This window comes from Camelus ferus, chromosome 2 (assembly GCF_009834535.1).
Source record: "Camelus ferus isolate YT-003-E chromosome 2, BCGSAC_Cfer_1.0, whole genome shotgun sequence".
NCBI classification, from domain to species: Eukaryota; Metazoa; Chordata; class Mammalia; order Artiodactyla; family Camelidae; genus Camelus; species Camelus ferus.
The window spans coordinates 68,992,405-69,016,500 of NC_045697.1; the positions used below are offsets into that span (position 1 = coordinate 68,992,405).

Consider the following 24,096-nt stretch of genomic DNA (forward strand, 5'->3'; position numbering starts at 1 on the left):
GAGTCTGTCTAGCACACTAATTGGATAGGTAATCACTGTGGGACTTCCTGTGAGACAGCTCATTCTATGAGAGAAAGAATCAGGCAGGTAAGCTGGATCCTGTTAAAAAATTGAACCATGATAGATTCTGAGAACAACGTGGTATCTGTTACTCAGTTTTGCCTTCCATGGACTTGTGTCTAAGGTCTTACTGTAGGAGCAGGAGAAAATAAAGATAGGAAGAGTTATTCTACCAGAAAGGTATTTCCTAGTTAAACTTCACATATATCACCTCCAACTTAACGCAATGGCTCTGACTCACACTGAGAATGCCTACTAAATCTCTCACGTAGTCAGACGAGTGGACACCAGAGCCAGGAACATAATCCTGGGTTACTTTCTTTTATGTTTTCTCTGATCTTTTGTCCATTTTATAATTAAAAACAGTATATTTTAGTGCTTAGATACATGGGCTGCATAATCGAAGAGGCCACAGCTAATGTCAAGCTCTGCGACGTAATAGCTACATATTAAATATGCAATTTATTCTCCTTGACCCTCACATTTTTTCCTGATAAAATAGGTACAACAAGAGTAACTACACAGAGACTTGTGAAGATTAACGAGGTAATACATGTAAAACAGGTAGCCCCAGGATCTGGCTCACAGAACAGCAATCATTTTCTTACAGGTCATTCCAAAATAAATATTTCTTGGAGTTTTTCATACTGACTTTTCCTTTCATAACAGCATAATCTAGTCTGAATTATTAGAATACTTCATAGTCAAGAACTATAGTAAAGGTATACTTTTTTTACTTACTGGGTTATATCATACTGTCCAGGACCAGGCCCTGACTTTATAGGTAACTCTTGTCTTCCCAAAGAGTTGCCAAAATGTATCCCCTTATATTTCAAAGTTACACTGCAAAAACCCTTTAAAAAAAAAAAGTGAAAATGAGACACAGTTTAAGTAAGACATGAAACAATGCTTAACTTAAGTCTAAAGCAAGGATAGCCTTAGTCAAGGAGGTTCCACTGGGAAATGCTAAAGTCTCCCTTGATACATCTCAAGCTAAGTTATCACTGCTGTGCCCCATCCCACTCCTGAGTCAGCCAGGATTTCCAGAAAAGTGCCTGTAGTTTAGCATATCCTCGACCAATATGAATAGCTTTGCCCTTGGCAGCACAATCAGCAATCTAAAACCTTAAGGGCAATGAAAATTAGCTCCTCATCATTTATAAAGGGGAGGAAGGGCAGATTTGTACAATTTAGGGAATGCGAAAATCTAGCAAAAATGATCATTAAATAGAAATTAATTTTAAGAGATTAAATTAAACACCACCAGATGTTAGACAACTTCTAATTACCTAGTTTTTAAAACTATAAGATACTCATGTACAGCTTTCAAAGAGTAACAAATATGTAACAAATATATAACAGAAATTAAGCACTAACTCCAGTTCATTATCTTGTTAATACTTGATCAGTTCCTTAATGCCAAAGAAATCATTTTGTGATGTGGGAAATCAACAATCATCTTCCTTCTCATTCACTATAATAAATATCAAAATCAGGCACTACCCACTAAAGTATTTACTTTAGAGAATTTAAAACACCTAGTTTCATTAGAAACTAATAAAACATAAAACAAGAACAGTCTCCTCCCTTAACAGGAATTCTCTTGTATTGACCTAATATTTTCTCAAGTAAGCAATCATTTAAGAATTTTTTCAATGGTAAAAGGTAAACTTTAGTCTATTTAACTTATTTAGTTCATAGTTGTAAAATTTTGTATAGGCATATGTAATATGCCTATATAAGCATAAGTATATAGGCATATAATTTATATAGGCATGGATTATTAAAACAATTAACATACAAACTGAATAAAATCCCCCTAACATAAACTTTAGTTTAACTGCATAAAACAGCATGTCAGTTGTTCTAGGTGACCAGCACTATTCTACAACAGTGGCACCGATCTCTCTCAATTACCATCATAAACAATATTAATGAAATAAATAGCAATTAGAGATTAGAAAACATAATTCCAGTTCATACTGGATAATTAAGCCCATATCTGCCCCACTCCCACCAGAATTTCAAAAGAAGTATATAAAATGCACATAAATTATCAGTGCTAGAAACTAAAAGAAAGTGTCAGTCACATTCCAAAAGTTTAAGGACTTTCTGGAAAATACAGCACAGCAGAGACTAGAACCAGGCAAAGACCTCACTGCATGTGAAAAGAACCTCAGCTGAATACTACTAACATCCCCAGAAAGATAAGAACTAGAGGTAAGGATGGACTCATATTAAGTAGGGAGTGTTTCTCAAAACTGCTAATAACCTTAGAGATTTCTTTGCACCAGTGCCGTTATATGAAGTAATGAAAGAATGTTTAAAAACCCACTTTATTCTCGGAGTGGATAGTTGGAATAAATTGGAAGCACTGGCACTGGCCCCTAACAAGAACAGACTTTCTAGAGAGCCCCACTCCAGAAAGCTTTGGGATGCCACAACAAAACCCAAAATAAGCTGAAACAGCACTAAATTCCCTACTATATGAGAACATCTTTTACTTTCTAGAACTTACCACTAAAAATTAGCCCTCAAATATTATAAAATACAAATGCAATAAAACTAAACTTTCCCTTCTACACCTACTTGATTTAAAGAATTAAATTGGGACCAAAACAATCTCTGACAGAACTCTGATGTTTGCATAAAGTGAAATGGGACCTTTGTTGATTCTTTTTTCATACACACAATCTCAAAGAGAAGCTGAATTATAGTTTTTCTAAAGGTTTCCTCTGCTTTAATTTTAGTAAATCTCTTTGTTCCTTGCTTGGGGTGGTGGAGGGTGTTGGAGCTGAGGATAGAAAACCAGGGTGTTACATGCTATGTCCAAATAAGATTCAGACATATTTTGGAATGTCTAGTGAACTATTAGTGCAAATCAACCAGATGAACGTGAAAACTAATCCTACAAGACGCAGTTACTCATGATGACCCACACCTAGTAAGGAAATCTTACTGTTAAAAGAGTAGCTAACTACTGGATGTTTTCTGTTGACTGGATTTGCCTTCTAACAGACAATCCCCACTGGATTTATGCCTGTGTCTTGTAGAGTAGAGGCGATGACAAAAATCTCAAAGACCCCGTTTTATTAAAACAGTGGTAAAAATCAGTGCTACCTTTAGAGCACTCTGTCCAATAGAGTATAACACAAAGAGAGAAGAGCCAATCTCCCCACCATCACCTCAGCTCATCATGCAGCTGTAGCTGTGATGGAGGACATTGGTGGAAATGCCCAAGAGAGAGCAGCATCTGGCAAGAGACTGAAGTGCCTAGGGGAGCAGAAGCTGCCTATTATAATGTAGCCATGTTAGATATTTTACATATTTCAGACAGGAGCATACCTAATATGCTGATTTACTATAACACAGAGATTTTTAAAAAGAACATCAGTATTTTAAAAAGAGAATTTTGACAAATCATCTTTAGTATATTTTTATAGCTTAAAAAATACATATTATGGTTTTATATTAATTCTTTTAACACAGCATTTCAGGACCTCTAGTAGAATTATGTCCAAGAAGCTTTCTTCAGGTTAATTTAGATTATTGTGATTTTTGTGGTTCAACTATTTCTTAAGGTAATCCAGTAGAAGGAAAGATTACACATACACAGATATATACACACCACTCAAGACAACAGCAAAATCCGTTTTCTGTATATACACTAAAATTCATTTCATTAAACCATGGAACTACTTAACTCACTAACCTCTGCAGTTCTTAGGTAAATGTTCAATCAGAAATTTAATCTAAAAGCCTTTTTAAAATACAGACAGAAAATAAAGAATAAACAGATGTAGTCTTAACTCTAAATCACACTCTCCTTATATCAAGTGTTGACAATACCACCTTCAAGGTCACTGTCAACTTGGAAAATCATTAACAAATAAAATATGACTTAATTGAAGCAAACTCAGCATGGAGCTGCATTATTTCAAGTGAATGTTGTAATATAACTTGAAGAAGAATTGCTAACTGCCACTTTCATTGACAATGAAATAAATGAAGGGGCTATGCAACTCTCCCCACCATGTCTTTTGCATAATTAAGTATAGAAATAGAATTTGTGAAGAATTAAAAGTCCCAAAGTGCACCAGTTCCAACACTAATGGACCACATTCCAGTGTGGCAGTTCCCAGCATGTTATCATTAGCAAATATATCAGTGTCATAATTCCAACCGCAAACTTTGCTTGGGAAATCCACCTCTGAAAAATAGATTTCTAATGGCTACCTGGGCTCTTCTAAAAAAAAAAAAAAAACAGAGAAGCTAAATTTTATAATTCAAAATGTTATACAAAATAATTTATATAGAGAATTTCTCTTTACAGACTAAATATAGCTAAAAATTATTTGTTAGCTAGAGTCTCATACAACTCTTCATTTCAGAGTTGCTTCTTTATTTAAGCTATATAAGATACTTTCAGCAGATGTTATCTAAACAGTTCAGGGAAGAACCACTATAATTAACTATCTGTTGGATTATTTTCTCATATTTTCTATTAATATTTACATCTGGAAATTGAGCCCACATTAGTATTATCTCAAAAAGCAGCTAAAGAGATATGAGAATTATCAGAAATTTGGATGATACTTGAATTAACATTACTACAGTATTAATTTCACAGTAGTCTGTGAGAACCTGTAGTTTTTGTTTTTGGGTTTTTTTTTCCTTGCAGGAAAAAAATAAGAAAATGAAGCCTTCAGCTATTAAGCTCTGCTGCCCTCTCTCTAGTTCTCTCAAATTCAAGATGGAGATTTCAGAAAATACCACAATTCAGTTCAAATTAAGTTTTATTGAATCTTCTTGAATATTAACAACTATGTCTTTAACTTACATGTAAATCTGTTTTTACATGTTTTCTTAAATTCAATCTAGATTTTTATTCTAATAAATACAAGTTTTATTCTAATAAATACAAGTATTCTAATAAATACAAGGATTGACTCAATAATTACTAAAATAGGTCATCAAGTTAGATCTATTAGAACTGTAGAATAAATTTTCTTATTTGTCTTCTATTGAACAATAATTTAGCCAGAAAGAACCAAATTTTATATATCAAAGTAATGTTTATTCATATGTGAAAAAGATTTTGTATACTTGGAAAACTTGGAGGCATTATTCTGGCCTTCTAATAGATGATACATTATTCTGAAACAAAGAGTATACATAAAAATATAATTTTAAAGGAAGAATAATATTTTGAGATTTAAATTAAAAGTAATCAGAGAACTGCTTAAGCTAAGGCCAAGGTTCTATGACTACTGTGGAAAAAAAAAAAATTGTTAGTTCCAATATTTTAGACCAAAGATTTTCCCTGGATATTTTGGATAAGGCACAGACAGCTTAAGCAACTTGGTCAAGGACAAATAATTATTAAGCAGTAAAAGCCAAGAGATAAACCCAGGTAGTCTGGTTCCATTACACTACCTCTCATAATTGTCCTTTACCGTGGACTGAATATACTGATATTAGACCACAGGACTTCTATCAATTTCACTGTAATTTTTACAGAATTATCTCCATTGTTCTTCTAAGCATACCTTACTCAAATATCTAAGATATTGGCACTGTCTGTTGATATAAATTAATTACTTTGGTATTATTAACAGGATGATAGGATAGCTAAGGCCTGGAAAACTAGGTATGGCATAGAGAGGGAGAGCAAAATACTCCTGGGACAAAAAAATCCATATCCAGAAAGAAATGGGAATTCTCAGGTGAACAGGAGACATTCTATAACTTACAATATCCTTACTCTCCATTTACCAGAGGTAAGTTAGTTCTTCTTAAGTTTTATAGTATGCAGCAGCCTATCAGGTCTTAAAATATCTGTATTCGAGCATCAAAAGTATCATTTCTAGTGTGTTCCATAATCAACAAATAAAAAAGAGTTACAAAGCAAAAATAATACTGGCTTGTGTATTTACCTTTACCTTTGTACTTTAAATCTTTAAAGAGAATTTGAGTTATTGTCTAATGAACTTTCATTTCAGCCTGAAGGACTTCAGTGCTTTTAGAGGGTGTACTAGAGATAAAATCTACCAGTTTACCTGGGAAAGAAGACAAAGACTGAAGACTGTTCCAAATTAAAGGAATCTGAAGACACAACAGCTAAATGCAACATGTAACAACAGATTGGACTCTGAACCAAAACCCATTTTTTAAAAGAATATCATTGAGATAATTAGCAATATTTTTAAAATATCTATAGATTAGATCATAGTATTATATGAATGAATTTTTTCTGATTATGATAATTACACTGTGATTATAAAAGAGAATTCTTGTTCTTAGAAATTTTACATTGAACTATTTAGGAGCAAAGGGGCATCATGCCTGAAATGTACTCTGAAATTGCTTAATTAAAATGACAATATAAACATATATAGGAGAAAATGATAGAGCAAATGTGATAAAGTGTTAACTGCAGGATCTAAGTGAAAGGTATACAGGAATTATTTGTATTATTCTTGTAACTTTTCTACCAGTCTGAAATTATTTCAAAATTTTATTTTATTTTTAAAAAGAAACTAACTAGAAGCAATAAATGAATTAGATCTAACACATTGCTGTAGTTAAATCTAGAAAATACAACATAAGTAAAATAGCAAGCAGCCTACATACCAGATGATACCATTTACTTAACTGTTTTAAATCATACAACAATATATATTGTTATTTATATGTAATAAAGATTTACTGTTTACTTTGGCAAAGGGAGAAGAATAGAGGGAGGGAAACTGGGTAGGGTAATAATTGTAATAATATATTTATTTTAAAATGTAGCTAATTAAAGTGTGATTAAAATTTTAATATGTGTTATATGTGATGGTGGGTACATGAGTATCTGTTTTTAGGTTTGTACTAGCCTATGTGTAATTACATAAATTACAATAAAAATACTTTAGGAAGAAAACAAGTATCTAAGACCCCCAAATGCTCCAGTATATCTATTGCCAAAAAGCAAATGGTTTCAGAAGGTGCTTGAACCTAAACCCAAAGATGGAGACATGTTCAAACAAAAAACTACAGAGTATTGGGAGTAAAAGTCAAGCTAAATCCTGAGAATACCTTTTCTTTGCCCCCAGGTGCCCTTTCAGCCTGTCCTTAAGTCTACCCTAAATTTTTGCCATTTTCCTCACTGGGATTATTTCCTTTAGATCTCATGAAAATACAAAAATACAACAGGTTCAAAACACTGTTACTTCAGTCTTGTAACTAAGTAAAACCAGATTTATCTATATTCATGGGTAACTCATACATTTCAGCTGGCTGAATAAAACTTTTGTTCAACTCTGGCCAGGTATGAAATTTAAAATCTGGATGAAATGGATCTGCTACATTATGTTTGATATTTTAATCAGAGAAGCTCTGTATTTTTTTACAATCAGTTGTGAAGTTTGGTAAATAATACTTACCCTGTCAGACTCAAATTCTTTTATAAATAAAATTTTTTCCTTTCAAATTCAGAAAAAGAATGTCTATGTATTGCATATGCTTATACATTATAACAGAGACTTTTAGTAAGTTAAACTTGTTTCCTCTTTTTCCTAGATACAGTTAGACCGCATTTCCCAGGCTCCTTGGCAGTTATGTGCATTCATGTGCCTGAACTTGAATTCCCAGGCCTGGCCTGCAGAAACCCCCACTAGCAGTTCTCTGTCCTCTTTCCCCTTCTGCCAGCTGGATACAGATGACACCAAGGCCCTTAGACAAGACAGTAACATGAATGGAATAAACCTGGATCCCTGAATCTCTACATGGAGGAAAGTCTCTTATCAACTAGAAATGCCCATTTGAATGAGGAAAAAATCTCTGTTGATTAAGCCACTGAGATTTGGGGATCTATTTGATACTGGGTCTATTTGTCACATTAACTAAAATATGCATAAACATAAACAATCTTCCAATTGTCAATATGAAATGTATTATACTTACAAACTGAGGTTTATAGTACGCTGGACCTAGTGTGCTGTCACTTGCAGGTGGAAAATGTTTTATAATACTGTCATCCTCATTAATATGATAACCGTACGACCGTCCACAAGGAATTGAAGGAACATCAACACTTCTGGAAACTGTAAGTGCCCTTGAAATTTTCTGTTAAAAAAACATACTATATTATGTACTCAAAGTAAGAGAAGGAATGAAGAACCTAATATTAAAACTTACTAAAAGACAGCTATTAAATATTGACTTGACTTTTATAATATAAACCAAAAAATCTGTCTATAAAAGTAATTTAAAAGTCAGTCTTATCTCATAATGTAAACCAAGATTTAACCAAATTACTATTAAATAGTAATACAAATCAAATCACTCTGAAAGTCATCTTTGGAGGCAAGGAATCTTTCACTTGGCTGTTATTTATCTTGCTTACTAAAGCAAGTAATACTGATTCCAAAAAACAGGCATTAATTCCTACATCCACATCACCAATCAGCAGTTCAAGGTGGTTATGTGCACTGTGCTATCATAGTATCTGCCAGGCAAAAACAAATTTTATACTTTTCTGTAACATTTCTCAGCTTCATTCTTTCCCAGCTCCTGACTTACTTCCATCTTACTGGTGCCCTGTATAAATATCCTAATTTTGCAGACTATGTAGCAAGGGAAATATCTATGATATAATGCTAAATGGTAATTTAAAAATATAAAATGTAACACTCAATTTATGACTATAGCTAGGTAAGCTATGTAAAATTATATATAAATGTCTAAAGTCATATACATATATGATTTGAATCTGAAAGGAATTATGCAAAAATTAACAGAATTATCACTGTTAGAGTCTGAAATTTTAGGGTGATTATCTTTTCAAAATTTCCTTTCATGTAAAATATTTTATAATTTAAATAAAAACAGGAAGGAATAACATATATTAGAAGTACTAGTATAAAATATATCAAATAAAATACTGGCATTTAAATAATTTAGTTATCTGAAAAATTATTAAGAATGTATCGATCCTACGTAGTTTTTATATAAATAACTAAATGCTATAGTTGAGTGCACACATGCCCAATATACAATTATGTTATAAACATACCACCACTGGTAGGATTTTACTTTTTTTTTTTTTTAACCACTAGAGACAACTATGAAGTAGTTTCAGTGATATTTATGAAACTGGTTACCAAATTAAAACTGGAAAGTATTGAATGGTTTCCTTCCCATTCACTGCTTTCAAAAAGTATTTGCATGATGTCAAGACTTTCCAAAATGTAGCTTCAACCTCCTTCTCAATCCTCTATTCCTATCACTCTCCCTTAGATCCTAAATTCCAAATATTCCAAAAGAACTTTGTTCTTCCCTGAACATTATCACACCATTAAATAATTCAATGTCTTTATTCATAAGGTTTTCTCCATCTGAAGTGTTTTCTCAAATTCTTTTTAACTCCTCAGTGAATCCTTCAAGATCCAGTTTGACTACGATATCACTATTTCCTCAAAAACTCTGTACTTTGGACACTTAGTAAAAAATTTATTATGATATATGTTTATCAAAACAGCATTTCATCAACTGTTTTGTACTAGATTTCATTCACTACTTCCCTATTAAAATTATAGATTCCAAGGAGCAGTGATCTGTCTTCTGTGTATTATCAGTGCCTAGCTTTATGTCTGACACACGTAATTACTCAAAAAATATCTAATAAACACTTGGCATGTATAAACAGACATTTACTTTGTCCCCATGCATTAAAGAGCTGATATTTAAATATACTTATAAAACTTAACCTCATTGTCATTACACTGACATTATTCAACTGAGAACTTAGCACTAAAATATATCCTCCTAAACAAAGAACTGATTAAAATTTAATTAATATAAACTATGTGAAGGACTTGTGGAAAGAGGAGAGGGAACTACTCTAAACAAACTATGACCAAAATCTGCTAGATTATATTATTTATTTTAAAGGGGTAAGCCTTTGGTATAAAAGTTATTCATTATATAACACCAATGTACCTTTCTAAACAGTGTCACCTGCTGGTCTCCTACACAAATCCTTCACTCCAATCAGAATCATCTTCTCATTGTCCTTCATAAGATCCCACTTTCCTATCTTTATTCATGAAGTTCTCCATGCCTAGAATGCATATTCCAACCCTATTCTTCAAAGTCAACCTCATCTATAAATCCTCTACAAATTATATCTTCCCATAATACAGCAGTCTTCCTTTAAATTCCTACGGCATTTAATTACATGATCATTCATTTAGCACCTGTCACATTTCATCTTGCATTAGTAACAATCTACATATCTCTCTCCCATTTTAAGCTTTTTAATTTCAGGAGTCATGTTTTAAATTCCACTGTATTATTAACAGTACTTAACACAGAGTTTCCTCTATATAAAGAGGTAAACCACTAAAGTAGTTTTTTAAATCTCCCTTACTTTCTATTCACCATAGACATTAGAAGTGATTACAGATTCATCAAAAGCAAATATGAAGTCAAATGTTAATACTAAGGTTTATAAACATCAAATACCCATTTAATTATGAACTACAATATACTAATAATACTAATAAACCTACTAATTTTTATAGTATGTTTTTTTAAATGTACTTATCACATAAAATATTAAACTTTTTCTATTTTATTTTAAATTTTAAAAAGTCATTAGAAGCATAATTTAAAGTCCCCCCAGGGAACTATATTCAGTATCCTGTAGTAACCTATAAAGAAAAAGAACATGAAAACGAATATATGTGTGTATATGTATGACTGAAACATTATGCTGCACACCAGAAATTGACACACTGTAAACTGACTCTGCTTGAAGAAAAAAGAAAAAAAACTGCAACGTACTGCCTGAAGACGCTCTTTAGACACCAGCACTTCTCTGTTTATGAGATCTAATGTTCCAGGATAAGACCGATCATAGCTTGCTGGTCCTGGACCATCTGAAATAAACGTCTTAAAACGTTTCTCCCGGTTTTGTAGACTATGGCCTCCTTTTATATTATACTAAATTGGAGAGAAAAATATGAAATAATTAAAAGAAACACTTTTTAATTAATATCTATTTGATAAATATTACATATTAATACGAACAAATAGTTTTAAAACTCAGCCTAAGAAAGTTAAGGCTGTTGACTGAAGACGTTCTCTAATGAGAGAGGATAATGAGAGAATGACAATTATAGCCAACAGTTTTAACGCCGAACTCAAACTAAAATTTACTGTACTTTGAACACTCTGAGAGAATGCAACACTTAGTTTGAAAACAGGAATCAGAGACAAAAGAGTCTCCAAAGTTATAGAGCAAAAATAAAGAGAGTTTATAGGCCCCGGGAGAATCTGTACCTCCGAAATAAGCTAAAAATGCTCATATTACAGGGAAAAAGCAAACTTTCCAGGCTTGCTTCGGATTAATCATTTTCATGAAAAACATTTTGGTCACGTTCAGGGATGTTTATGCAGTCTTACTGGCAACAACTTGATTCTATGCTCAGGCTAGTTTTAAACACTGCTTATTGCAGAGAAGGTATGGGGGGGAATCTTCCACGGCTCTCCACGCCACGTATCTGGATTCTTTGGAAGCAGAAAATTATCAACTGGCTAACAGCCAGTTAATTCACATAAAATTCCATCGTATTAGTTTCAATAAACAGTCATGATGCAGTCATTTCAAAGATAATTCATATTAATAGTTGTTGGCATTTGATAAGGGTTTTTTTTAAGTTACTGATTTACCAACAGGACTCTTCACATGGGGTGTACATGGCAGTTGTTCACAACCACTATTAAGTGAGCCTGTCTCTGGTTTGCGTCTTATTCAGCTGCAATCAGCTTTTAAGAAATGCACAAAAGAGGTCTTTTTAAAAATGAGTCAAATTATATTCTTAGACAGAATTGATTACTGTTTTAATTACTACTTGATTACTGTTTTAATAAGATCACAATTCCCATGTTTAAAGAGTTTGGATCTGTAACAGTAGACTTGAATGCTTTTGTAAAACATTAGCATTACAAGTTAGATTTTAAAAAATCATGTGAAAAGAAAAGATCTCCTCAAATTGTAATTCTTTGAAAGCCAATGTTATAGTCTCTATCATGTGCCATTTATATCAAATACTTCAACAGAAGATGGTAAAATCAACCTAATTTGATTTTTTTTAATCTGTGGTACAACTTAACCAAGACTTTTTTTTAATTATTCATACTTATCAATTCTACTAATTTTATAAAAGGTTACGAAAGGAATTTCCATATGTCAGATAAGTGACCTAAAAATTATATTACAAAAAAAGATACATTTTATATCAAAACCTGTAAGAAAAAAGTCTTACTACTTTGTGAGTACTGTGCTTTGTGCATATGCTAGGGTTATCAGGTGAATTTATATTGTCAGCAATCCCCAGCACTACAGGAGGTAGAGCCTCATCAGAAGGGTGAGGCCATGCACTGTATCACATATGCTAGCCTATCATTCAGCTCTAATCAAAAATAAAGCCTAACTTGGACATCTATTCCTAGGCCTGGCTAATGAAAAATAAGAAGTAAACTATTTATCTGGGAGATCACCACATCTAAAACCACTCTGTAGTAAGGAACAAAATGATAACTGCTATGTAGAGACAGGTCAGAAACTAGAGGAGAATAGAACCAGAAAACATAAGTGAAATCTGTACTGACATTTTAGAGTGGGAATCATCTTAGGAAACAGGATATGTTTGTTCTGTGTGTGACTTAATAAACACGTGACTTAGTAAGCTAATTATCAAAGGATAAGAACCTACATCTTGTAAATTTGATTCTTCTGCTTATTTCCTTAATTTCTTTTATGTTCTTTCCTACTAAGCAAAATTTCTTTTGAAAAAAATTAACATACTTCAGATATGCTACAGGAAGCAAAGGAAATTATTTTGCCTATAACTGGGCAAGAGCTGTAAAGGCAAAAATTAGACCCCAGCTTTGGAATACCAGTCACAACCATAACCAAAGTAAAGCAACCGTAAGAGGAAGAGAGAAATAGAGAAGACCAAGTTGGGGCACACAGCTTCCATTCCTAAATGTTCTGCCTTTATAAAAGCTTCGAGCATTCTGTATTTAACAGTGGAGACAACTATCACAACTACAACCCACATTTTCAGTTTTTTAAATTTCACTTGAAGTCTCCAAGTAATATTTACTGACCAACTGCTGATAGAAAGCAACATTTCAACCTACAGTTCCAAAAGAAAAGTATAAAAATAAATTGTTAAATATATGCATTAATTTCCAGTAAGAGTATCTCTTTAATTACCTAATATACTATTTACAGAATTAATATGTAACTTATGTCACATTATAAACATATTTACTAATTCAGCTATTTAAAATGAAATGGACTTTATTTTTCAAATATGATAAATTCACACTTCCTGAACTTCTAAAAGTTCTGCAAGAATAAAACTACAAAAAAAAAAAAATCCAGCAACTGTGTAAATAAGTAATAAGTCATTTTTTAAACCAAGGAAATCAATCTTCTCCTGGTATTTGTTTTTAATTTTAAGAAAAATAGAGAATACTAGAACTCTTTTTTTCTTAGATCACCCATCATACAAAAAAGCACATTTTTAAATTTTTTATTCTTGAAATCTAAAAAATGTACCCAATTTGGAATAAAATAAAATTTGATCTAAACTGCACTTTATATTATTTTACATGTGGAATCAACTATATGAGAATTAAAATAATACTCCAAAATCCTGATACTTGTCATATTTAACAAGTTTGAAATCTACATATTATGTATTTTACTATATCTCCCTCTTGGAATACTGGAGTTATACTAGGCTTAAGAAGGGAAATCTTGGTAGAACTAGCAAGCCCATACACCCATAATATGCTGGTCTGATCTGTGAGCCATGGAGCGGAAGCAGGAGTGGCACTTCTAATGACTACATCTAATGACCACTATGGAATGTTGTGCTTTTTGTGCCCTAGGCTCTAGTTTTACGGAGGTTTTAAAACCCCAGGGAGAAGCAAGATGTGTTCTCCTGAACTGACAGTTGAAACTACCAACTGGCCATTCCAGGTTCTTTATGCTACCAAGCAGAAAACAAAATAAGCAGGTTTGTGTATTGGCTGGGGTGATCAACTCCGACCAGGACAGAAAAACAGGATTAATGGGAGTCAAGAGGAATGTGGTGGAATGGAACCCAAGGACACCCTGCAGAGCCTCCTAACACCAAGTAAAAATGCTAAGAGCAAGTTTACTTAAAGGTTTAAGAAGTAAGCCAAAGAACTAACAGCTCAGACATCTTGGATCTAAAGATTCTGGTCATCCCACTAAGCTAGAACTCCACCAGACAAAGTTCTTGATGAAGAGATGGGGACCAGGGAATGAGTAACGGAAAAATCTTAAGCTACCTATAGCTTCGTGATCAGTTGCAGACACAAAACAGGTCCCCACCTGTGTTTCCTTGCTTCGTATATCACTTTCTTTCATTTTCCCTCTATTTCTTTCCCCTTTCTATTGTAAAATGGCAACACTAAGAATGGTTAAAATTTATTGAAGGCCAACTATAATCAGGCACTATTCTTAATGCTTATTAATATATTTAATCCTTAGAAAAAGCCTACAAAGTTATTACCCCTACTTAATCAATAAGGAAACCACTAATCTCCTAGGGCCTTGGTAAGTCTCACAGCTAGTTAAGTGGCAGAGACAGATTCTGAATCTAGGCAGTCCAGCTCCAGAGCCCACACTCCTAACCACTTCTTCATAATGAGACATTAATCTCATATTATAGTTACCATTTAATCTATAAGTTGCAGAATAATGAAATAGGAATATGAAAGAACAGAAGAAATGGCCTTAATCAGGATTCATTTGGTAGTAACACTGTAATTTCATCTTTGAATGCAGTAGCTAGACATTTGTTTGACTGTTTCTGAGAAAGTACACTTGAAAACTGTACATAAAATAATTGCATTTTTAAAAATTATATAAATGGGAAGAAGTGTGTGTATTTTGTGTGCATGAGAGAAGAGAACTGGTCAGTCAAGGGGTGAAATGTAATGGAAATCTACTGCTTTTAACTGTCCAGCATCCCTTCTATTATCTGCTCATAATAGCTTATTTGCCACCCTTGGGACAATCAAACCTCTCCTATACTTTGTGGTTTTAAAGGAGCTTCCAAACACAGGAATCCCTGACCCAGGAATCACAGATGTGGGTCCATAATAACACTGGACCAGATTCTTCCTACTGGTCATTTTAATCTTAATTTAGTCTTTAATCTTTAATCTTTATGCTATCACACATAAAAAGTGAAAGGAAATTATAGAATTAAGTTACCTAACAGCAGTTTCCCATTGAATGATGCAGAAGTTCTTACTACTGAAATACCTAGAATTATCTTAGTCCTATCCTTAAGATCTGACTGTTCAATTCCTCCTGCAAGTCTATGAGCCACTCAAGTACTTACCTATGAATTTATTACAAACCTAGTATCTGTCTTAAAAGTCTGTTTTATTGTTTGCAACCAAAAACCCCTAATGGTTAGAATCATTTCCTTTAACAATTCAGGAAGTCTAATGCAAAAATTAAGGCATCAATGCACAGATCCAGGCCTCCAACAGCTGGCACACAAACCAATTCCTTCACTCTGCTACCATCCTTATTCTACGTATTTTGACCATTTGTACAAATTTCGTGGGCCTTAATTCATTCAACAGTCTTATTCTCCCATTCAGGAGTCTCAAGGACCATGAAGCATGTAACAATGGTTTATGTCTTGTAGAATATACGGAAGAGTGATCAACACCCAACCAGACAACCAACACTGAACACATTTATTTTTCTCTTATTCTAATTACAAAATACAGATTGAAGGTGAAAGAAGGTAATATGAAGGGAAAATAAAATATGACAAATGACATGTTAGTTTATGAGAGGAAGAAAGCATGACTTTTATTAACTCAATTATAGTAATGATTATAAATTTACCTGCACTTCTGAAACATCATAGTGTCCTGGACCTGGAACAGCTTTCTCAGTGTTAGAAGCAACAGTTAAAGTACTTTCTCTGGCAGCCAGAGAAAGGAATGGTGCATAGCCACCTGTAAAAGTAAAATCACACCGCTGGTGGATAAGATAGGATTCTAATGATTTCAGAGAAAAAACACTCAAAATATAAAAAATCATTTAGTAACCTCAATTGCTGAAACCATATTATCAAAACTAAGAAAAAAAAGCTACAGAAGTTGTTGCATTTTAAAAATTCTCTGTACGAGCCAAATTTGCGTTAATGTATATTAAATACAAAAACCTACAGAACTAGACTTCCTAAACAGGAAAAAATACCTAAAGAAAATAAAACAAAATAAACTTTTTTTTCCTCTAAGCATATCTGGCTGGGATGAAAATGACAGTCATATTTAACTGGTAAGATATTTTCATCCTCAGAAGACCACAGTTTTATATTCTGGAAAAACATATATTATTTACAGAGAGTAGCATAAATGAATTTGTAGAGAGAGCCTAGATAGAAACAATTTAAAGTGAGCATACAGCAAATAATTAATAACGTTTCCTTGCTTTGGTACATAGCTGGCACTCAGTAAATATTTCTTGATTGCCTGACCCCAAACAAAGGTTTATAAATCCAAGACACAATCATAAGATTAGACACACGCAGTAAATAGTAGACATACTCAGTCTGCTGAAAGATTGATAAAGTTTTTAAAGCAATGTATCAAGAAAATGAGCACAGTTTAAGCAACATAGATACTAAGGAAGAAATGGGAGAAACTAGAGCAGCTATGTTCAACAGGTAGTAAAAGAATCAAAGTGAAGACTCAAAACATGTGAGAATCTTACACACCTAAGAAAAACGTACACTATGAGGATATATGGTGATAATTAGTAAAGTTTAAAAGCTTGCTAATCTAGACTAATAAGATATTTTGAAAACTAGAAATAACATTTCTTTTGAGGCCCTCGTGTTTTAAAATACAACTGAAATCAAGAATTATTTATTTCTGTTAGGTACTGAAGCACAAAAGAAGTAAGTAAAATATAGACCTTATCCTTAAAAAGCAACAACCTACTGAAGCATTAAGAAAAATATTTAATTTTAGACATGGAAAAATATCTGAAGTGCTAAAATATTCAGAGGATCAGTAAGAGGGGAAGTTCTCAACCACACTGAAGTGATTAGAAAAAGTATCAGTACAAAGAAGTGTAGCTGGTAAACCCAAAGTGGCGATAAAAACAGAGCTATTTAAAAAGAAAACTCAAATCATTCAGCTACGATAGGGAAAGAAGAAAAAAGAAATGAGGAACAGAGAGATAAACAGAAAACAAGTAACAAGAGCATAAATTTAAACACAACAATATTATAATTAAATTACATGGAGAAGTTCTCAACAGCCCAATTAAAAGGTAGATTGTCCGACTGGATAATAAAGACCCAACATTATGCAGTCCATAGGAAACCCTCTTAAAACAAAGACACAAAGGTTAAAAACAAAAGGATAAAAAATATATATACCATATACCCATGAATCAAAGAAAGCTGGAGTGACTATATTAAAATCAGACAAGGCAGATTTTAGGACAAGGACTACCAGGGCTAAGAGAGACATTTCATTATGATATGGTTTAATAATCCATAAAAAAAAAGCAAAGAAGTAATTGCCATAAAAGTTGGAATAATGCTTACCTGTAGGGGAGAGGGAAAGGGTAATGATTAAAAAGGAAAATTTTACAATGTTATATTTCCTGACTTGAGTATTCACTTTTTAAGTTGTACATGTATATTTTATGCAATTTTCTGCATAAGTATTTCATCTCACAGTTAAAGGTATATATATATATTTTTTTTTAATGTAGGTTCATACAGACACTGAGGAAATATGAGATAGATATGAAAGCTAAGCTCAGGCTAGTTCTGAGGTAGCTGTCATCAGAACATGGCAGAGATTCTAACTGAATCTACCTAAACAAATGCAAAATTAATTAAAAAATACTGTAATTCATATAAACATGGGGGGAAGAAAACCCCACACAGTAGCCCCATGTATGCAAGAAAGCCAGTACTCATAACATCCTCACTGAAGTTTTCCAACATTAATCATATAGAACCTTTCATCAACAGGTTAAAAGTTTATATGAAATATTGAGCTCAAGTTAAACCACAAGAAAATTAAAATGTTGATGCTGATAAGCTCTATAAGAGAAGGGACTTTTCTGTTTCATTCATAACTGTATGCCTAATGTTTACAGTTACGGGGACAAACTGTCCTAGTTTTCCAAGGCACATAGGACTTGTAGTGCTAAAAGCAGTACATTCCCAGGTAAACCAGGATGTTTGGTCACTCTATCATATATCCTCCATGTTAAACAATAAATACAGGATTAATAGGTGATATTCTAAACTACATCTTTAGTCATTCATTCAGCAATACTGAATGCTTTTTTATGTGTCATAGAGAGATAGTGAGGGTACAATAATGAATAAGCTAAAACCCTGGCCTCAAATAGTGGGGAAGCCAGACAAATAAACAAATAATTACAGTGTAATTACATTATACATTATAGTCCTGCCAATAATTAAGGTAAAAAAATAGGAGAAGAGGGTTCTAGAGAATTAGGGTTGGTGGAATATGAGATAAAAAGTTCGACTTGAGACATATGAATACACTGACATACGAAGTGCTAACTGCAACCGATAAATCAAACTGTCAGATAGAAAGAAGAAATGAAGACTATAGGAGAGGACAAGATTTGAGAAGCAAGAAATATGTTCAATTTGGTATATATTAAGTTTGAGGCACCACCAGCAGAAGATAAATCAAACTGGCATGAAGCAATTAAAGTCAGTCCATTCTGAGAAAGCAGACAGACAGCATGTGAATAAAGGACAACTTCCATAGCCACAACTACAAAACAAAAAAGGCCTTCTTTACAGAAAAGCAGTAACTAGATCTTTGAAACACACACTCATCTTAAGGGACATCAACAAATACAGCAATCACATACACACTGTTTGTTTAAATTTAAATAAAGATGGATTGCATCCTCTGAGATGGTCTCCCTAAATTCTGATTGGCTAGTAAGGTAAAATCATTCTTGTTGACACAGGCACACAGACAGGAGTGCAAGACCATGGACAGCTCATGCTTCCGTGGTAAAGTTAACTGCACTCCATCAAAGGAGAAATTTGGGAATGTATTAAAGAACCAGTGTCCCCAGCTTACATAATTTGTATAGAACCAATACATATAGCTAATATACAGCTAATGTGGGTGTCATTTATTATGTAAACCAAGCTCAAAGAGCAATAAAATACTCCTTAGCACAATAATACCAGGAACAATCACATTATTAAGAGGACTACATTTTTGTCATATTTCACTAAGCTGGTTGTCTCTGGGAAAGATTTGCTTGCTTCTGCAGATAACTGTGAGAAAATGAGAAGTAGCTCTCACTAATTTGGAATTGGAATATCCATTATCTCTCCCACTCAGGAAATCAGAGCAGTTCAGTCCTATTTCTTTCGTGCAAAGCCTGAGTACAAAAGTCTCCCTGATCAAACGGACAAAGGCCAAGGCAATGAAGTTTGCAACTTAATGTGGAAAGAATTTCCTGAGGAAAATATGAAGACAGTACACTGGAGGACCGACAAGCAGGCTACAGTAAGAAGATAATGGTCATTAAGAGAGAAAGACTGGGAATAAAGAGTATCTGCACGTTTCTTTTTAAGTTCTAAGACTCTAAGGTCCTCTCCTCCCGTGTAATTCAAGGTAACAAATTATATAAAGTCACAACATCTGCTCTTACTACATAATACTCCATAAAATTCACCGGATCTTTAAATGAACTGATTGTGTATTCTTCCGCATGGTCCGGTGCGTTACTGATCTTAAAAGAGGGGGAAAGTAGAATGTACCTAGGAAAGAGATAATAGCTACTTTTAAATTATCTTGCCAGAGAATCCTGTAGAGAAATGACTAAAGAGAAACCTACACCTTCTGTTGATTACTATTATTAGCATGTGGCTGAGTATTGCTAATGGGATGCAGCTGCTCAAAGTTCCCAAGTATGGAATCTTCTAGTTTCCTCCATAGGTCAACAAGGCACAATTCTCTAAAATAGTTTAAAAAAAAAAAAAAAAAAAAGGCCTTGCAACACCCCAGTTACTGATCTCTAAGGAGAGTTCACACAAGTCAGGTTATAAGAGTTTTTAATTCTGCTATGTGCAACTCATTATTTTTATTTTAACTTTATTTCAAGAATGACTTTCTTTCAAAAATTAAGCTCTTATGTGTTAAGGTATTGAGATAAAAACTGAGAATAACACAGTAGAGATAATAATGATTGCTCTCAAGAATCTCACGCATTATTGTGGCAGCCAGACAAATGAACAGACAATTACAACATAGTATCAAAGTGCTTTGAGTCACTAAGGAGTCAAAGGAAGACCTGAGTCAGGGTGGAGTTAGAGAATAACTTCACTTTACCTGAAGCTCAAAGAATAAGTAATTAGCCAGGAAAGAAAGGGAGAAAGAGCACGCTCAGCAAAGGTAGCAGCAGATACCAAAATTTATAGATAATGCAAGGTTAGAATTGCTGATGTGTAAGTTAAGTGTTGGCGGAAGTGTGGGTGCCTAGAAAGACTGAGTAAAGTGAGAGACCAGATCAGGGATTAAATCATGAAGAATTTTATGCACCATATTTAGGAGTTCATATTTTAACCTTAGTGTTAAAAGGAATTTTTTAAACAAACAGCATAATTGTATCTTAGATGACATTACCCGTAAGACAGAAGTTGAATTAGAGACTGAAATAGAGGAACCAGTAATATTTTATTGGTTTATTTCAGAATAGAGATAACAAAGCCCAAACTACGTCAAGGGCAGTTAAATGAAGAAAGGGGACTACTTGGAGAGATGAGAAGAATCAACCGGTCTTAATGATCAATGGCAGTGATCAGAGAAAAAAAGGGAGTCTACAATAATTCCAAAGCTTAAAGTTTATAATTGACTGACAGGGAATTTTTTCAAAGGGGCCAGTAATGGTGGGGAAAACGTTAAGTTCAGACACTTGGAATTTCAGGTGCTAGACATCACCCAAGTAGAGATATCCGAAAAAGTAATTGGTAATGCAAAAGCCTTAGGATCAGGAGAAACCTCATCTTAGAGATAGGAATCACCTGTAACTTTAAATGCTTTGTTCTAGGAGTCATCAGACTCAAAATATAGAGGAGTAGTTGAAGCTATGGATTTAAATGAGAAAGTAAATATAAGAGCAACAAGAAAAGGATGGGAAGTATTTTGCAAATGTTTAAAAAGTGTTTAGAAAAATTAAAACTTTTAAACAAGACTATGGAAGGTTGGTTGGAGAGGGGGAAAAAATAGTACCTCAATTCAGCAAGTAACAAATATTTATTTGGTCCTAACCAGTATCAGGGACTGTTCCAAGACAATAGTTAGAAAAAGAACTAGGAAAAAATGATACAGATACCAGGGAAATATTCCTAAAAGACAGTGGTCAGTTGTGTCAAAATAAAATAAGGGTTGCAAAGTATATATATCGTAAGTATAAGCATTTTGAGTGGTTGTTGGTGGCTAACTGGTAGGGGTTAATGCTTATAAGAACTCAGCTGCATTAAATAAACATATAATTAGCTCCAAGAAAACTGATATCAATATCAGATGCTGAAACACATTAAAATTCAAGATTAAAACCAATGACAAATGACAAATTTGTACTCCACCCAAAGAAATCAATCTCATACCCTAATCTTATCAGTTATGTCAACAAAATAATGGTCCTGGCACTCATTTAAAAATACAGATATGGTGTAGGAATAGGGTAAATGCAGGCTAACAAAGGAAAAACTATAATTTGGATGGTATTAAGAACCACAAAAATCATCAGATTATAAAAAGCAGAAAGCAAATTAGATTTATTAAAAGTTAACCCGTCACTAACTGCACACAAATTATTTAAATTATCCATTCCCACTCCATTTCTCAAGAGTCTAGTTTTTCTTTACAGATTGTGGGATAAAGGAGCTCTGATTAAGTATGTTCAAAGAGAAGATGGGTATAGTCAGATAGGAAGCACCTACCTGAAAAAATACATGGGACTATCTTTAAACGACATTGCAAAATAGAAATAGTTGTATCTTAGTAAATCAATGTTTCTCTGGCTAGTTAGGAAAGATGTGTGAGGCAGGCAAGATTACAAACAAAAGATACCCAAGGCAGTAAGAAGTACACAGGAAGACTCATAGTCAACAAGGCCAGGAAATCAAAATCCTAGATCTAACCTGTACAATTTAAAGTATGATGTAGTAGACAACCACTGTAGAATCAAAAGCCTTGCCATACGCTTACTGGCCTTGCGAAATGGGACAAATTATTTTACAAGTACCTGTAAAATAAGGAAGGATATTCCCTGCCTACTTCATGTTTGTCATACTTATGAAGTGGTACTACTATTTTTAACTCAGACACATAGAAGCCGAGCAGGCTGAAAGTCAGGAGCTTGCCTTTCCCTACATCTTACCTGTTGCCTGCTGCTTCAGGAAAGGTACCTGGTAGGATCCAGGACCCACATGATCCTCAGTGCTGCCACCCTCAGCCAATCTAAGCAAGCGCGGAGCCCGGTCATACATAATGGAGGAGGGGGTGGGTGCTGCAAAGGGATTAAAAACAGGACGGTGGGAAGAAACGCGGGGCAAAAGGAAGCTGCCAACAATCCGACCGGGTCGGGGAAGAACCTCCGTAAACGGAGGAGCTAAAGTAGGGGCTACCGCCCTACCGGCTCATTGGTGTCAGACTTCCCCCAGGTCGATTTCTAGCCCCGTGGAAAACTGGAAAGGAGCGACACCAGGGATCACACAACCCACATAAAACTCCACTCACCAACTGAGAGTGGTAGCGCTCCCCCAAGGGAGGAGACTAAGTAGGAGTAGGAGCCCGCCCCTGTGCTTCCGGCCCTGGCTCCGCCCACTTCTCTCCACCCGGAAGTTTCTGGGAGAGAGTTTGAAGCGTTTTTCCCGGGCCGAGCCCTGGGAGCATGCGCAACAAGCCGCGAGACTTCCCGGCTCCCGCGGCCCCGCGCTATCGGCGTCCTAAGGGAGGGGGCGGGGCCGAGCCTTGGAGCTCCTTCTAGTACGCTAATTGCTTTAGATCCTGAACTCGTCGGAAATGCTCTAGAAAACGCGTTAGAGGGTATTAGGGCTGACTTAACCGTGATCCATTTTCCCTCTGAGTCAGGGCGGCTGGGAATAGACTAGCAAAAACTGTGAAAGAAAAGTCTAAGCGAAGGGAAACACTATTCCGCAACTCACCTGCCTCCCTCCCTCCCCCCACTACAGCTACACTCGCACCCCCAGGAGGAAAGCAGCTCTGACTTTATCCCGTAGGTAGTCCAAACCGTGCTAAGAGAAACAAAGGATGTGGCGGTGAGAAGAAACAGAACCGAGGAAAGGAGACGAAAAACTCTCCAACCTAAGCAATGCAAATGTAGCTAACCGAAAGCTGCTTCTGTTGTCAGATACCAGGCAATGGCAACATTGACTCATTTATCTGGTTATAAAGTAAAGCGAAGATGTTGGGAGAGCCCAGTCCACCCCAGTAAACCAAGGGGTCTCTGAAGCTTAGGCGAAAGGAACCAGACTCCTGCAAAGGTCTTAAGGAGTCTATGTCAGAATCCACCTCAGAGTTGTTTTAGGCTGTCTTTCTTCAGCAAGGATTCTATCCAGAATCTAATCATCCTGATGGCTTAAACAAATGCTATCTTAACCCCCAAATGAGCTATGGTACTTTAATCTCTCCCTGTTACAAATGTGTACTTATTTATACTCTGGAGGACACAGTTTGATAATCCATTCTGTGGGTCATTTATTGTGGCTTAATTGTCACATACATGCTAGAATGCTCTCCATACGAGGCTATCTGCTTCTCAAGAATATATGTGTAGTACCTTTTCCTCCTACTCAATAGCTAGCTGAATAATTATTTACTCACTTAAAAACACTTACTGGTATACACTGTACGTTCAGTACC

General features: G+C 34.5%; 1 protein-coding gene across 1 annotated transcript in view; it reads right to left on the bottom strand.

Annotated features, from left to right (window-relative positions):
* Positions 1–22,995, bottom strand: part of STPG2 (sperm tail PG-rich repeat containing 2) — a 411,510-nt gene extending 388,515 nt beyond the window's left edge. Inside the window, exons 1-5 of the mRNA XM_032460154.1 lie at positions 22,592–22,995; positions 16,022–16,134; positions 10,891–11,049; positions 8,008–8,169; positions 802–914 (exon numbers count right to left, since the gene is read on the bottom strand). Of these exons, the coding sequence (XP_032316045.1) occupies positions 802–914; positions 8,008–8,169; positions 10,891–11,049; positions 16,022–16,134; positions 22,592–22,700 (656 nt within the window). The 5' untranslated portion in view covers positions 22,701–22,995. The remainder of the gene's footprint in view (positions 1–801; positions 915–8,007; positions 8,170–10,890; positions 11,050–16,021; positions 16,135–22,591) is intronic.
* Between the last annotated feature and the right edge of the window lie 1,101 nt (positions 22,996–24,096).